Source organism: Caretta caretta, chromosome 7, assembly GCF_965140235.1.
Source record: "Caretta caretta isolate rCarCar2 chromosome 7, rCarCar1.hap1, whole genome shotgun sequence".
Taxonomy (NCBI): domain Eukaryota; kingdom Metazoa; phylum Chordata; order Testudines; family Cheloniidae; genus Caretta; species Caretta caretta.
Genome location: NC_134212.1, coordinates 51,620,763 through 51,632,939, shown reverse-complemented (window position 1 = coordinate 51,632,939; position 12,177 = coordinate 51,620,763). Strand labels below are relative to the sequence as shown.

The window sequence follows — 12,177 nt, the reverse complement described above, 5'->3', positions numbered from 1 at the left end:
CTGTAAATTGGAGAATCAGCCAGATATTAGCTCCCCGGAGGCAACAGCAAGGAAAGTAACCAACACCTAGGCCGGGGGGGGGGGGGGGGGGAGCGAACAACCCATCAACAACCATTGTCCAGCTAGGGAGCTACAATTCAATGACTCACCTGCATGAGGCCACACGAGGCTGTGACCTCGTGCTGAAGGAATTGGCGGCTGTGATTGCAGAGCCATTGCCCATTATCTTTGAAAACTCTTGGCGAACGGGGGAAGTCCCAGATGACTGGAAAAAGGCTAATGTAGTGCCAATCTTTAAAAAAAGGAAGAAGGAGGATCCTGGGAACTACAGGCCAGTCAGCTTCACCTCAGTCCCCAGAAAAATCGTGGAGCAGGTCCTCAAAGAATCAAACCTGAAGCACTTACATGAGAGGAAAGTGATAAGGAACAGTCAGCATGGATTCACCAAGGGAAGGTCATGCCTGACTAATCTAATCGCCTTTTATGATGAGATTACTGGTTCTGTGGATGAAGGGAAAGCAGTGGATGTATTGTTTCTTGACTTTAGCAAAGCTTTTGACACGGTCTCCCACAGTATTCTTGTCAGCAAGTTAAGGAAGTATGGGCTGGATGAATGCACTATAAGGTGGGTAGAAAGCTGGCTAGATTGTCGGGCTCAACGGGTAGTGATCAATGGCTCCATGTCTAGTTTGCAGCTGGTGTCAAGTGGAGTGCCCCAGGGGTCGGTCCTGGGGCCGGTTTTGTTCAATAGCTTCATAAATGATCTGGAGGATGGTGTAGATTGCACTCTCAGCAAATTTGCGGATGATACTAAACTGGGAGGAGTGGTAGATACGCTGGAGGGGAGGGATAGGATACAGAAGGACCTAGACAAATTGGAGGATTGGGCCAAAAGAAATCTGATGAGGTTCAATAAGGATAAGTGCAGGGTCCTGCACTTAGGACGGAAGAACACAATGCATCGCTACAGACTAGGGGCCGAATGGCTAGGCAGCAGTTCTGCGGAAAAGGACCTAGGGGTGACAGTGGACGAGAAGCTGGATCTGAGTCAGCAGTGTGCCCTTGTTGCCAAGAAGGCCAATGGCATTTTGGGATGTATAAGTAGGGGCATAGCGAGCAGATCGAGGGACGTGATCGTTCCCCTCTATTCGACATTGGTGAGGCCTCATCTGGAGTACTGTGTCCAGTTTTGGGCCCCACACTACAAGAAGGATGTGGATAAATTGGAGAGAGTCCAGCGAAGGGCAACAGAAATGATTAGGGGTCTAGAACACATGACTTATGAGGAGAGGCTGAGGGAACTGGGATTGTTTAGTCTGCAGAAGAGAAGAATGAGGGGGGGCTTGATAGCTGCTTTCAACTACCTGAAAGGGGGTTCCAAAGAGGATGGCTCTAGACTGTTCTCAATGGTAGCAGATGACAGAACGAGGAGTAATGGTCTCAAGTTGCAGTGGGGGAGGTTTAGATTGGATATTAGGAAAAACTTTTTCACTAAGAGGGTGGTGAAACACTGGAATGCGTTACCTAGGGAGGTGGTAGAATCTCCTTCCTTAGAGGTTTTTAAGGTCAGGCTTGACAAAGCCCTGGCTGGGATGATTTAACTGGGAATTGGTCCTGCTTCGAGCAGGGGGTTGGACTAGATGACCTTCTGGGGTCCCTTCCAATCCTGATATTCTATGATTCTATGATTCTATGAAACCAATATTCCCACTGTTATTACTGCTTGCTGTGCGCTCCACAATATCTGTGAGAGTAAGGGGAAGACGTTTATGGTGGGGTGAGAGTTTGAGGCAAATCGCCTGGCCGCTGGTTATGTGCAGCCCGACACCAGGGCGGTTAGACGAGCACAGGAGGGCGCTGTGCGCATCAGAGAAGCTTTGAAGAAGGAGGGCGCTGTGCGCATCAGAGAAGCTTTGTCCAACCCCCTGCTTGAAGCAGGACCAATCCCCAATTAAATCATCCCAGACTATGGTGTGAAAGTTCTGTTTGTTTCTCCTTGATGAAACCCCCCCGCCCCTTGGTTCACTCTACTTTCCTGTAAGCTAAGCACCGCCCCTGCCTCCCTTCGATCACCACTTGCAGAGGTAATAAAGTCATTGTTGCTTCATATTCATACATTCTTTATTAATTCATCACACAAATAGGGAGCTAACTGCCAAGGTAGCCTGGGAGGGGTGGTGGAAGAGAAAAGCACCGGGAGGGGTGGTGGAGGAGGGAAGGACAAGGACACACAGCACTTTAAAACTTCAAAACTTATTGAATGCCAGCCTTCTGTTGCTTAGGCAATTCTCTGGGGTGGAGTTGCTGGGTGGCCGGAGGTCCCACCACCTCGTTCTTGGGCATCTGGGTGAGGAGGCTATGGAACTTGGGGAGGAGGGCGGTTGGTTACACAGGGCTGTAGCGGCGGTCTGTGCTCCTGCTGCCTTTCCTGCAGCTCAACCATAAGCTGGAGCGCATTAGTTTGATCCTCCAGCAGCCTCAGCATTGAATCCTTGCCTCTTCTCATCACACTGCTGCCACCTTTCAACCTCAGCCCTCTCTTCAGCCCGCCACTTACTCTCTTCAGCCCGCCACCTCTCCTCCCAGTCATTTTGTGCTTTCCTGCACTCTGACATTGTCTGCCTCCACACATTCGTCTGTGCTCTGTCAGTGTGGGAGGACAGCATGAGCTCAGAGAACATTTCATCGTGAGTGCATTTTTTTCGCCTTCTAATCTTCCCTAGCCTCTGGGAAGGAGAAGATCCTGTGATTCTTGAAACACATGCAGCTGGTGGAGAAAAAAAAAGGGGGACAGTGGTATTTAAAAAGACACATTTTATAGAACAATGGGTACACTCTTTCACGGTAAACCTTGCTGTTAACATTACATACACAGCACATGTGCTTTTGTTCCAAGGTCGCATTTTGCCTCCCGCCACCACATGGCTAGCCCCTCACCCTCCCCGTGGCTAACAGTGGGGAACATTTCTGTTCAGCCACAGGCAAACAGCCCAGCAGGAATGGTCACCTCTGAATGTCCCCTTAAGAAAAGCACCCGATTTCAACCAGGTGACCATGAATGATATCAGTCTCCTGAGGATAACACAGAGAGATAAAGAACGGATGTTGTTTGAATGCCAGCAAACATACACTGCCAGTGCTACTGACTTGGAGTGGTAAAGTGTCCTACCATGGGGGACGGAATGAGGCTGCCCTCCCCAGAAACCTTTTGCAAAGGCTTTGGGAGTAAATCCAGGAGAGCCGTAAATGCCAGGGCAAATTAATCATTAAACATGCTTGCTTTTAAACCATGTGAAGTATTTTAAAAGGCACACTCACCAGAGGTCCCTTCTCCACCTGGCGGGTCCGGGAGACAACCTTGGATGGGTTCAGGGGGTACTAGCTGCAGGTACAGGGTGAGAAACAGTTCCTGGCTGTCGGGAAAACCAGTTTCTCCGCATGCTTGCTGTGAGCTATCTACAACTTCAGCATCATCATCTTCCTCATCCCCCAAAACCTGCTTCCATGTTGCCTCCATCTCCATTGAAGGAGTCAAACAACATGGCTGGGATAGTGGTGGCTGAACCCCTAAAATGGTATGCAGCTCATCATAGAAGTAGCATGTTTGGTGCTCGGACCCAGAGCGGTCGTTTGCCTCTCTGCTTTTCTGGTAGGCTTGCCTCAGCTCTTTAAGTTTCACGTGGCACTCCTTCAGGGCCCTGTTATGGCCTCTGTCCTTCATGCCCTGGGAGATTTTGACAAATGTTTTGGCATTTCGAAAACCGGAACGGAGTTCTGATAGCTCGGCTTCCTCTCCCCATGCAGCGATCAGATCCCATTCCTCCCGTTTGAATCATAGCAGCATAGAATCATAGAATATCAGGGTTGGAAGGGACCTCAGGAGGTCATCTAGTCCAACCCCCTGCTCGAAGCAGGACCAATCCCCAATTAAATCATCCCAGCCAGGGCTTTGTCAAGCCTGACCTTAAAAACCTCTAAGGAAGGAGATTCTACCACCTCCCTAGGTAATGCATTCCAGTGATTCACCACCCTCCTAGTGAAAATTTTTTTCCTAATATCCAACCTAAACCTCCCCCACTGCAACTTGAGACCATTACTCCTTGTCCTCTCCTCTTCTACCACTGAGAATAGTCTAGAACCATCTTCTCTGGAATCACCTCTCAGGTAGTTGAAAGCAGGTATCAAATCCCCCCTCATTCTTCTCTTCCCCAGACTAAACAATCCCAGCTCCCTCAACCTCTCCTCATAAGTCATGTGTTCCAGACCCCTAATCATTTTTGTTGCCCTTCGCTGGACTCTCTCCAATTTATCCACATCCTTCTTGTAGTGTAGGGCCCAAAACTGGACACAGTACTCCAGATGAGGCCTCACCAATGTCGAATAGAGGGGGACGATCAAGTCCCTCGGTCTGCTCGCTATGCCCCTACTTATACATCCCAAAATGCCATTGGCCTTCTTGGCAACAAGGGCACACTGCTGACTCAGATCCAGCTTCTCGTCCACTGTCACCCCTAGGTCCTTTTCCACAGAACTGCTGCCGAGCCATTCGGTCCCTAGTCTGTAGTGGTGCATTGTGTTCTTCCGTCCTAAGTGCAGGACCCTGCACTTATCCTTATTGAACCTCATCAGATTTCTTTTGGTCCAATCCTCCAATTTGTCTAGGTCCTTCTGTATCCTATCCCTGCCCTCCAGCGTATCTACCACTCCTCCTAGTTTAGTATCATCCGCAAATTTGCTAAAGAGTGCAAGCCACACCATCCTCCAGATCATTTATGAAGCTATTGAACAAAACCGGCCCCAGGACCGACCCCTGGGGCACTCACTTGACACCGGCTGCCAACCAGACATGGAGCCATTCATCACTACCCGTTGAGCCCGACAATCTAGCCAACTTTCTATCCACCTTATAGTGCATTCATCCAGCCCATACTTCCTTAACTTGCTGACAAGAATACTGTGGGAGACCGTGTCAAAAGCTTTGCTAAAGTCAAGGAACAACACGTCCACTGCTTTCCCTTCATCCACAGAACCAGTAATCTCATCATAAAAGGCGATTAGATTAGTCAGGCATGACCTTCCCTTGGTGAATCCATGCTGACTGTTCCTTATCACTTTCCTCTCATGTAAGTGCTTCAGGTTTGATTCTTTGAGGACCTGCTCCACGATTTTTCCGGGGACTGAGGTGAAGCTGACTGGCCTGTAGTTCCCAGGATCCTCCTTCTTCCTTTTTTTAAAGATTGGCACTACATTAGGCTTTTTCCAGTCATCTGGGACTTCCCCCGTTCGCCAAGAGTTTTCAAAGATAATGGGCAATGGCTCTGCAATCACAGCCGCCAATTCCTTCAGCACTCTCGGATGCAACTCGTCCGGCCCCATGGACTTGTGCACGTCCAGCTTTTCTAAACAGTCCCTAACCACCTCTTTCTCCACAGAGGGCTGGCCATCAACTCCCCATGCTCTGATGCCCAGCGCAGCAGTCTGGGAGTTGAGCTTGTTAGTGAAGACACAGGCAAAAAAAGCGTTGTGTACATTAGCTTTTTCCACATCCTCTGTCACTAGGTTGCTTCCCTCATTCAGTAAGGGGCCCACACTTTCCTTGGCTTTCTTCTTATTGCCAACATACCTGAAGAAACCCTTCCTGTTACTCTTGACATCTCTTGCTAGCTGCAGCTCCAGGTGCGATTTGGCACTCCTGATTTCATTCCTACATGCCCGAGCAATAGTTTTATACTTTTTCCTGGTCATATGTCCAACCTTCCACTTCTTGTAAGCTTCTTTTTTATGTTTAAGATCCACTGGGATTTCACCGTTAAGCCAAGCTGGTTGCCTGCCATATTTACTATTGTTTCGACTCATCGGGATGGTTTGTCCCTGTAACCTCAACAGGGATTCCTTGAAATACAGCCAGCTCTCCTGGACTCCTTTCCCCTTCAAGTTAGTCCCCCAGGGGATCCTGGCCATCCGTTCCCTGAGGGAGTCGAAGTCTGCTTTTCTGAAGTCCAGGGTCCGTATCCTGCTGCTTACCTTTCTTCCCTGCGTCAGGATCCTGAACTACCAACTCATGGTCACTGCCTCCCAGATTCCCATCCACTTTTGCTTCCCCCACTAATTCTACCCGATTTGTGAGCAGCAGGTCAAGAAAACGCCCCCCCTAGTTGGCTCCTCTAGCACTTGCGCCAGGAAATTGTCCCCTATTGTTTCCAAAAACTTCCTGGATTGTCTATGCACTGCTGTATTGCTCTCCCAGCAGATATCAGGAAAATTAAAGTCACCCATGAGAATCAGGGCATGCGATCTAGTAGCTTCCGTGAGCTGCCGGAAGAAAGCCTCATCTACCTCATCCCCCTGGTCCGGTGGTCTATAGCAGACTCCCACCACTACATCACTCTTGTTGCACACACTTCTAAACTTAATCCAGAGACACTCAGGTTTTTCTACAGTTTCGTACCGGAGCTCTGAGCAGTCATACTGCTCCCTTACATACAGTGCTACTCCCCCACCTTTTCTGCCCTGCCTGTCCTTCCTGAACAGTTTATGACCATCCATGACAGGTCATGTGAGTTATCCCACCAAGTCTCTGTTATTCCAATCACGTCATAATTCCTTGACATCACCAGGACCTCCAGTTCTCCCTGCTTGTTTCCAAGGCTTTGTGCATTCGTATATAAGCACTTGAGATAACCTGTTGATCGCCCCTCATTCCCAGTATGAGGCAGGAGCCCTCCCCTCACAGACATTCCTGCCTGTGCTTCCTCCCGGTATCCCGCTTTCCCACTTACCTCAGGGCTTTGGTCCCCTTCCCCCGGTGAACCTAGTTTAAAGCCCTCCTCACTAGGTTAGCCAGCCTGCTGGCAAAGATGCTCTTCCCTCTCTTCGTAAGATGGAGCCCGTCTCTGCCCAGCACTCCTCCTTCTTGGAACACCATCCCATGGTCAAAGAATCCAAAGCCTTCTCTCCGACACCACCTGCGTAGCCATTCGTTGACTTTGACGATTTGACGGTCTCTACCCAGGCCTTTTCCTAAGGTTCAGGATAATTAGGGTGGCTGGTGGATGGTGTTTGGGGCTGGACAGTCTCGGGAGAGTGGCGTTTGGTGTTTGGCTCAGAACAGTTGGGGGTATTGGGGGCTGATGTTTTCTTCAGGACAGTTGGGAGGGGACTGGTGGCTTGTAGTTTCCTCAGGACAATCAGGAGTGGAGGTTGGTGGCTGGTATTTTGCTCAGGACAGTTGTGGGGGCTGGCGGACGGTGTTTGGTTCAGGACAATTGGGGGGCTGGAGTATGGTGTTTGGGGCTGGACAGTGGTGGGGGGTGGCAGTCAGTCTTTGGCTCAGAACAGTTGGGGGGCATTGGAGGGTGGTGTTTTCTTCAGGACAGATGGGGGGGTTGGTTGCTGGTATTTTGCTCAGGACAATTGGGGGCGGGATTTGCAGCTGGTATTTGGGTCAGTACTGCTGGGGGGCTGGCGGCTGGTGTTTTCCTCAGGACAGTTGCGGGCAGGTAGGTTGCCAGTGGTTTCCTCACAATAATCTGGAAGGGGGGTTGGCAGCTGATGTTTGTTTCAGGACAATTGGGGGGGGCTGACTGACAGTCGGGGGCTGGCAGTTGGCATTTGGCTCAGAACAGTCAGGGGGGCAGTGCGGGCTGGTGTTTTGCTCAGGGCAATGAAGTGGGGGTTGGCAGCCAGTGTTTTGCTCAGAACAGTTGGAAGTGGGGGTTGGCAGCTGGTGTTTGGCCAAGGACAGGCTGAGGGGGGAGGGGTTGGCAGCCAGTGTTTTCCTCAGGATAGTCGGAGAGGGGTGGTGGTGGCTGGTGCTTAGCTCAGGACAGTTGCAGGGGCTGGCGGCTGGTGTTTGCCTCAGGACAGTATGGGGGGGCTGGCGGATGGTGTTTTGCTCTGGACACTCTGAGGGGGAGGGTTGGGGGCCAATGTTTTGCTCAGGGAAGTTGGGGGGCACTGGCAGCTGGTGTTTGGTTCAGGACAATTGGGGAGGCTGGCAGACGGTGTTTGGCGCTGGACAGTCGGGGAGGGGGGGTGTCACGGCCAGTGTTTTTCTGAGGGCAGTCGTGGGTGGTGGTGGCTGGTATTTTGCTCATGACAGTTGGGGTCGGGGGTGTGTGTTGGTGGCCAGTATTTTGCTCAGGACAGTTGGGGAGGGAGGGTTGGGGGCTGGTGTTTTGCTCAGGAGAGTTGTATGGGCTGGCAGCCAGTATTTTTTTTCAGGAAAGAGGGGGTGCTGGAGGTCGGTGTTTTGCTGAGGACAGTTTGTGAGGTGGGTCCTGTTGGCTGGTGATTGGTTCAGGACAGTCTGGAGGCGCAGGGGGGCTGGTGTCTGGTATTTTGCTCAGGACAGTTGGGGGGCACTGGTGGTTTGCTTAGGAGAGTTGGGGGGATGGTGTGACGGATTCAGTCACAGAGACCCCCTTGGGACTGTCACCTGATGTGCTCAGATTAATTCTGAGCCCATTTTCCCTGCCAGCCTGGGACTCCAGAACCCTGTCTTGTTGAGCCAGACACACTACTATGCTGCAATACAGACCCAGGTCTGGTCCACGCCCCCAAAACTGCAGACTTTAACCAAAAACTGCTCAGCAGGTCACCTATCTCCAGCACCTAGACACCCAGTTCCCAATGGGATCCAAACCCCAAATTAATCAGTCTTACTCTGTATATAGCTTACACAGGGTAAATTCATAAATTGTCCGCCCTCTATAACACTGATAGAGAGAGATGCACAAGCTGTTTGCTCCCGCAGGGATTAATCACTTACTCTGGGTTAATTAATAAAGATAAGTGATTTTATTAAGTACAAAAAGTAGGATTTAAGTGGTTTAAAGTAATAACAGACAGAACAAAGTAAGTTACCAAGCAAAATAAAACAAAACATGCAAGTCTAAGCCTAATGCATTACGAAACTGTTTACAGGTAAATCTCACCCTCAGAGATGTTCCAGAAAGTTTCTTTCACAGACTAAACTCCTTCCTTGTCTTGGCCCAATCCTTTCCCCAGTACTGTCCTTCTTAGTTCCAGCAGGCATCTTAGGTGAAAAGTTGGGGGAGGGGCGGTGGTCAGTGTTTGGCTCAGAACAGTCAGGTGACATTGGCTGGTGGTGTTTTTTTCAGGACAGTCAGGAGGGGGGGTTAGCAGCTGGTGTTTGGTTCACGACAATGCGGGGGGACTGGTGGACAGTATTTGGCACTGGATAGTCAAGAGGGAGGTTTGGGCGGGGTCAGTATTTTGCTCAGGATAGTTGGGGTGGCTGGTAGCTGTTGGTTTGCTCAGGGATGCAGAGGGGCTGGTTTGTGCCAGGCGCTGCTGTCCCGTGCATTGTGAGCCAGTTGGCGAAGCCTGTTTGTTAGATTTTAAAGCTAAAATCCAACTGGCACCTCAGCAGATTCCTCCCCTGCATGCCATTCTCCGCACCTCTGGCCTGAGCCACAGCCCTTTGTGTTGGCAGTGCCCACATGGCTCTTCCCGTTTTCCAGTCACTACTCGGTGTAGTGAACGACACAGGTCACGGCTGGCCCCTTATACCCTCTGCTCTCCTCTAGCCGGGCCTGAATGGCAGCGAATCCTGCGCTTAACTTGGTGCCCCTTTTACCCAGGATGACTTCACTTCTGTTGGGTGGGACCTAGCCTCCTGGCTCTGGAGTTGTCCTGGCAGGACCCCTCAGTGTGCCAGCCCCTTTAGGCTCTTGCTGCCTAGGGTAAGACACGCAGCTTCACCACCACCTGGGTCTGACCCTTGGAGCCTCTAACCCCCGTTTCTGTGAGCTCCCTGCAGCAAGTAGTTCTGCGATGGGCACTGAGGGAGACCTGCACTCCCAGAGGAAGCACTGCACCCCCGGCCCTGTGGTGACTTAGACAGCGCGGTAGAAGCAGGAGGGTTTATTGGGTGTCTGGGACCCTATGCAGATGGTCCTTGGTTAGTGCACAGAGTAGAAAGTTACAGCCTGGCCCATTCTAGATGGCCTGTCTGCAGAGGCTGTGCTGGGCGGACTCGAGGGGGCGGGCAGTGCCCGTTCAGACCCAGTGCAGGGGGAAAGTGTGTGTGTGGGCGGGGGAAGCTGTGTCCACTCAGACCAAGGGGGGGCGGTGCCTGCTCAGACCCAGCGGCGCGCTCCGGTGCTGCTGTTGAAGAGGTAATCCTGACCTGTAACTTGAGATAGAAAGCACGGTGCACGTCATCCTGGGCAGGGCCCACCTCCCTCTTGGGCTCTCGCCAGGGTCAGCCACCAGGCTCTGCACACAGGCTGTGGGGCTGGAAGGGCTGTAACGTGGGTGGGGACATGAGCGACCAAAAGGGGCCAAGTGGGAGTGGCACTTTGTCCCTGCCCCAAGGGCCCGCGCTCAGATGTGGCATGGCCGCCCCTGTGGTGCCATGGGGCAGGCAAGGGCTCAACTATCTTAGTGCCCCAGATGTGCTCAAGTTCTCCAAAGTAGGAGGGTGACGGGCCCTTTGCCCACCCCTGCCCACATGCACAGCTGTTCCCTGACAGCCCAAGAGGGGGCAAGACTCTGGTATGGGGTGGCGCCTCGCCTGCAAAGCCCTGGTTCCAGCCATGCCCTCTTGCTTAGTGGGGGAGGGCAGGGAGCTGGCACTCCAAGGAAGGAGGTGTTGGAGGGCAGGGGGCCGGCACTGGCTGGGAGGAGGTGGGGGGAAGGCAGGGGGCCTGGCACTGGCTGAGAGGAGGTGGGGGAGGGCCGGGAGCCTGCACTGGCTGGGAGGGAAGGGGGCTGGCACTGACTGGCAGGAAGTGGGGGAGGGCAGGGGGCCTGCTCTGCCTGGGAGAGGGCCAGCACTGGCTGGGAGGAGGGGGTGGAATGCAGGGGGCTGGAACTAGCTGGGAGGTGGTGTGGGGAGGACTGGCTGGCAGGAGGTAGGGGAGGGCTGGGGCTGGCACTGGCTGGCAGGAGGTGGGGGAGGACAGAGGGCTTGCACTGCACTGTCTGGGAGAAGGGGAGATGCAGGGGGCCAGCACTGGCTGGTAGGCAGTGGGGGAGGGCTGGGGCCTGGCACTGGCTGGGAGGACGAGGGGAGGTCAGGGGGCTGGCACTGGCTGGGAGGAGGTGGGGGAGGGCAGGGGGCCTGCTCTGCCTGGGAGAGGGCCAGCACTGGCTGGGAGGAGGGGGTGGAATGCAGGGGGCTGGAACTAGCTGGGAGGTGGTGTGGGGAGGACTGGCTGGCAGGAGGTAGGGGAGGGCTGGGGCTGGCACTGGCTGGCAGGAGGTGGGGGAGGACAGAGGGCTTGCACTGCACTGTCTGGGAGAAGGGGAGATGCAGGGGGCCAGCACTGGCTGGTAGGCAGTGGGGGAGGGCTGGGGCCTGGCACTGGCTGGGAGGACGAGGGGAGGTCAGGGGGCTGGCACTGGCTGGGAGGAGGTGGCGGGAGGGTAGGGGGCCTGCACTGGCTGGGAGGAGGTGTGGGGAGAGGAGGGAAGGGGGCTGGCACTGACTGGCAGGAGGTGGGGGGAGGGCAGGAGCTTGGCACGGTCTTGGAGGAGGTTGGGGAGAGCAGGGAGTGGCACTGGCTGGGAGGAGATGGGGGAGGGCAGAGGGCCTGCATTGGCTGGAAGAAGAGGGTAGAATGTAGGGGGCCGGAACTGGCTTGGAGGAGGTGGGGAAAGGGCCCCGGCCTGGCACTCACTGGGGTCCTGGGCACGGCCATCAAACTGCTCCTGCTGTGGAGAGAAGAGCAGAGAGCGGCTGTTCAGTGCAGAGCCCCAAACTCCACCTGAGAGCCAGAGCTGTACGGATAAGGCAACACCGACTTCCCCCAGCAGGGGGTGCTGTGAAAGTGGGGCAGGCACACTGGGGGGCACAGCCAGCAGGGGGTGCTGGGGGAGCGGGGCAGGTGCACTGGAAAGCAGAACCAGCAGGGGCTGCTGGGGTGCGGGTCAGGCACACTCGGGGGGACAGCCAGCAGGGGATGCTGGGGGGCGGGGCAGGCGCACTGCGGGGACAGAGCCAGCAGCGGGCGCTGGGGGCAGGGCAGGCAAGCAGGGGAAGGTGCCCAACTTCTTGGGGGAGCTGTCATGGACCATGCCAACTGCAGGCTGTGCCAGGCTCAGGGGGCGAGGTGGCAGTGGGGGCCTGGCATGTGCACAGGCTGGGTGCAGTGCTCTGGGGACAGCCTTGGCAGGGCTCCTGCCTGGCACATGCTCGGATGAGGCGTC

At 53.9% G+C, this 12,177-nt stretch overlaps 1 protein-coding gene across 6 annotated transcripts in view; it reads right to left on the bottom strand.

Annotated features, from left to right (window-relative positions):
* Positions 1–2,140: 2,140 nt before the first annotated feature.
* CDHR4 (cadherin related family member 4) overlaps positions 2,141–12,177 on the bottom strand; it is a 34,428-nt gene continuing 24,391 nt past the window's right edge. For 3 of the 6 annotated variants that reach the window (XM_048856525.2, XM_048856528.2, XM_048856529.2), the window contains 2 exons: positions 11,649–11,682; positions 8,777–10,159 (listed from right to left, as the gene is read on the bottom strand). In XM_048856525.2, the coding sequence (XP_048712482.2) occupies positions 9,947–10,159; positions 11,649–11,682 (247 nt within the window). In that variant the 3' untranslated portion in view covers positions 8,777–9,946. Of the gene's footprint in view, positions 2,768–6,779; positions 7,021–8,776; positions 10,160–11,648; positions 11,683–12,177 lie in introns of those variants that run through there. The other 3 variants (XM_048856526.2, XM_048856527.2, XR_012669315.1) reach the window with 2 other exon arrangements.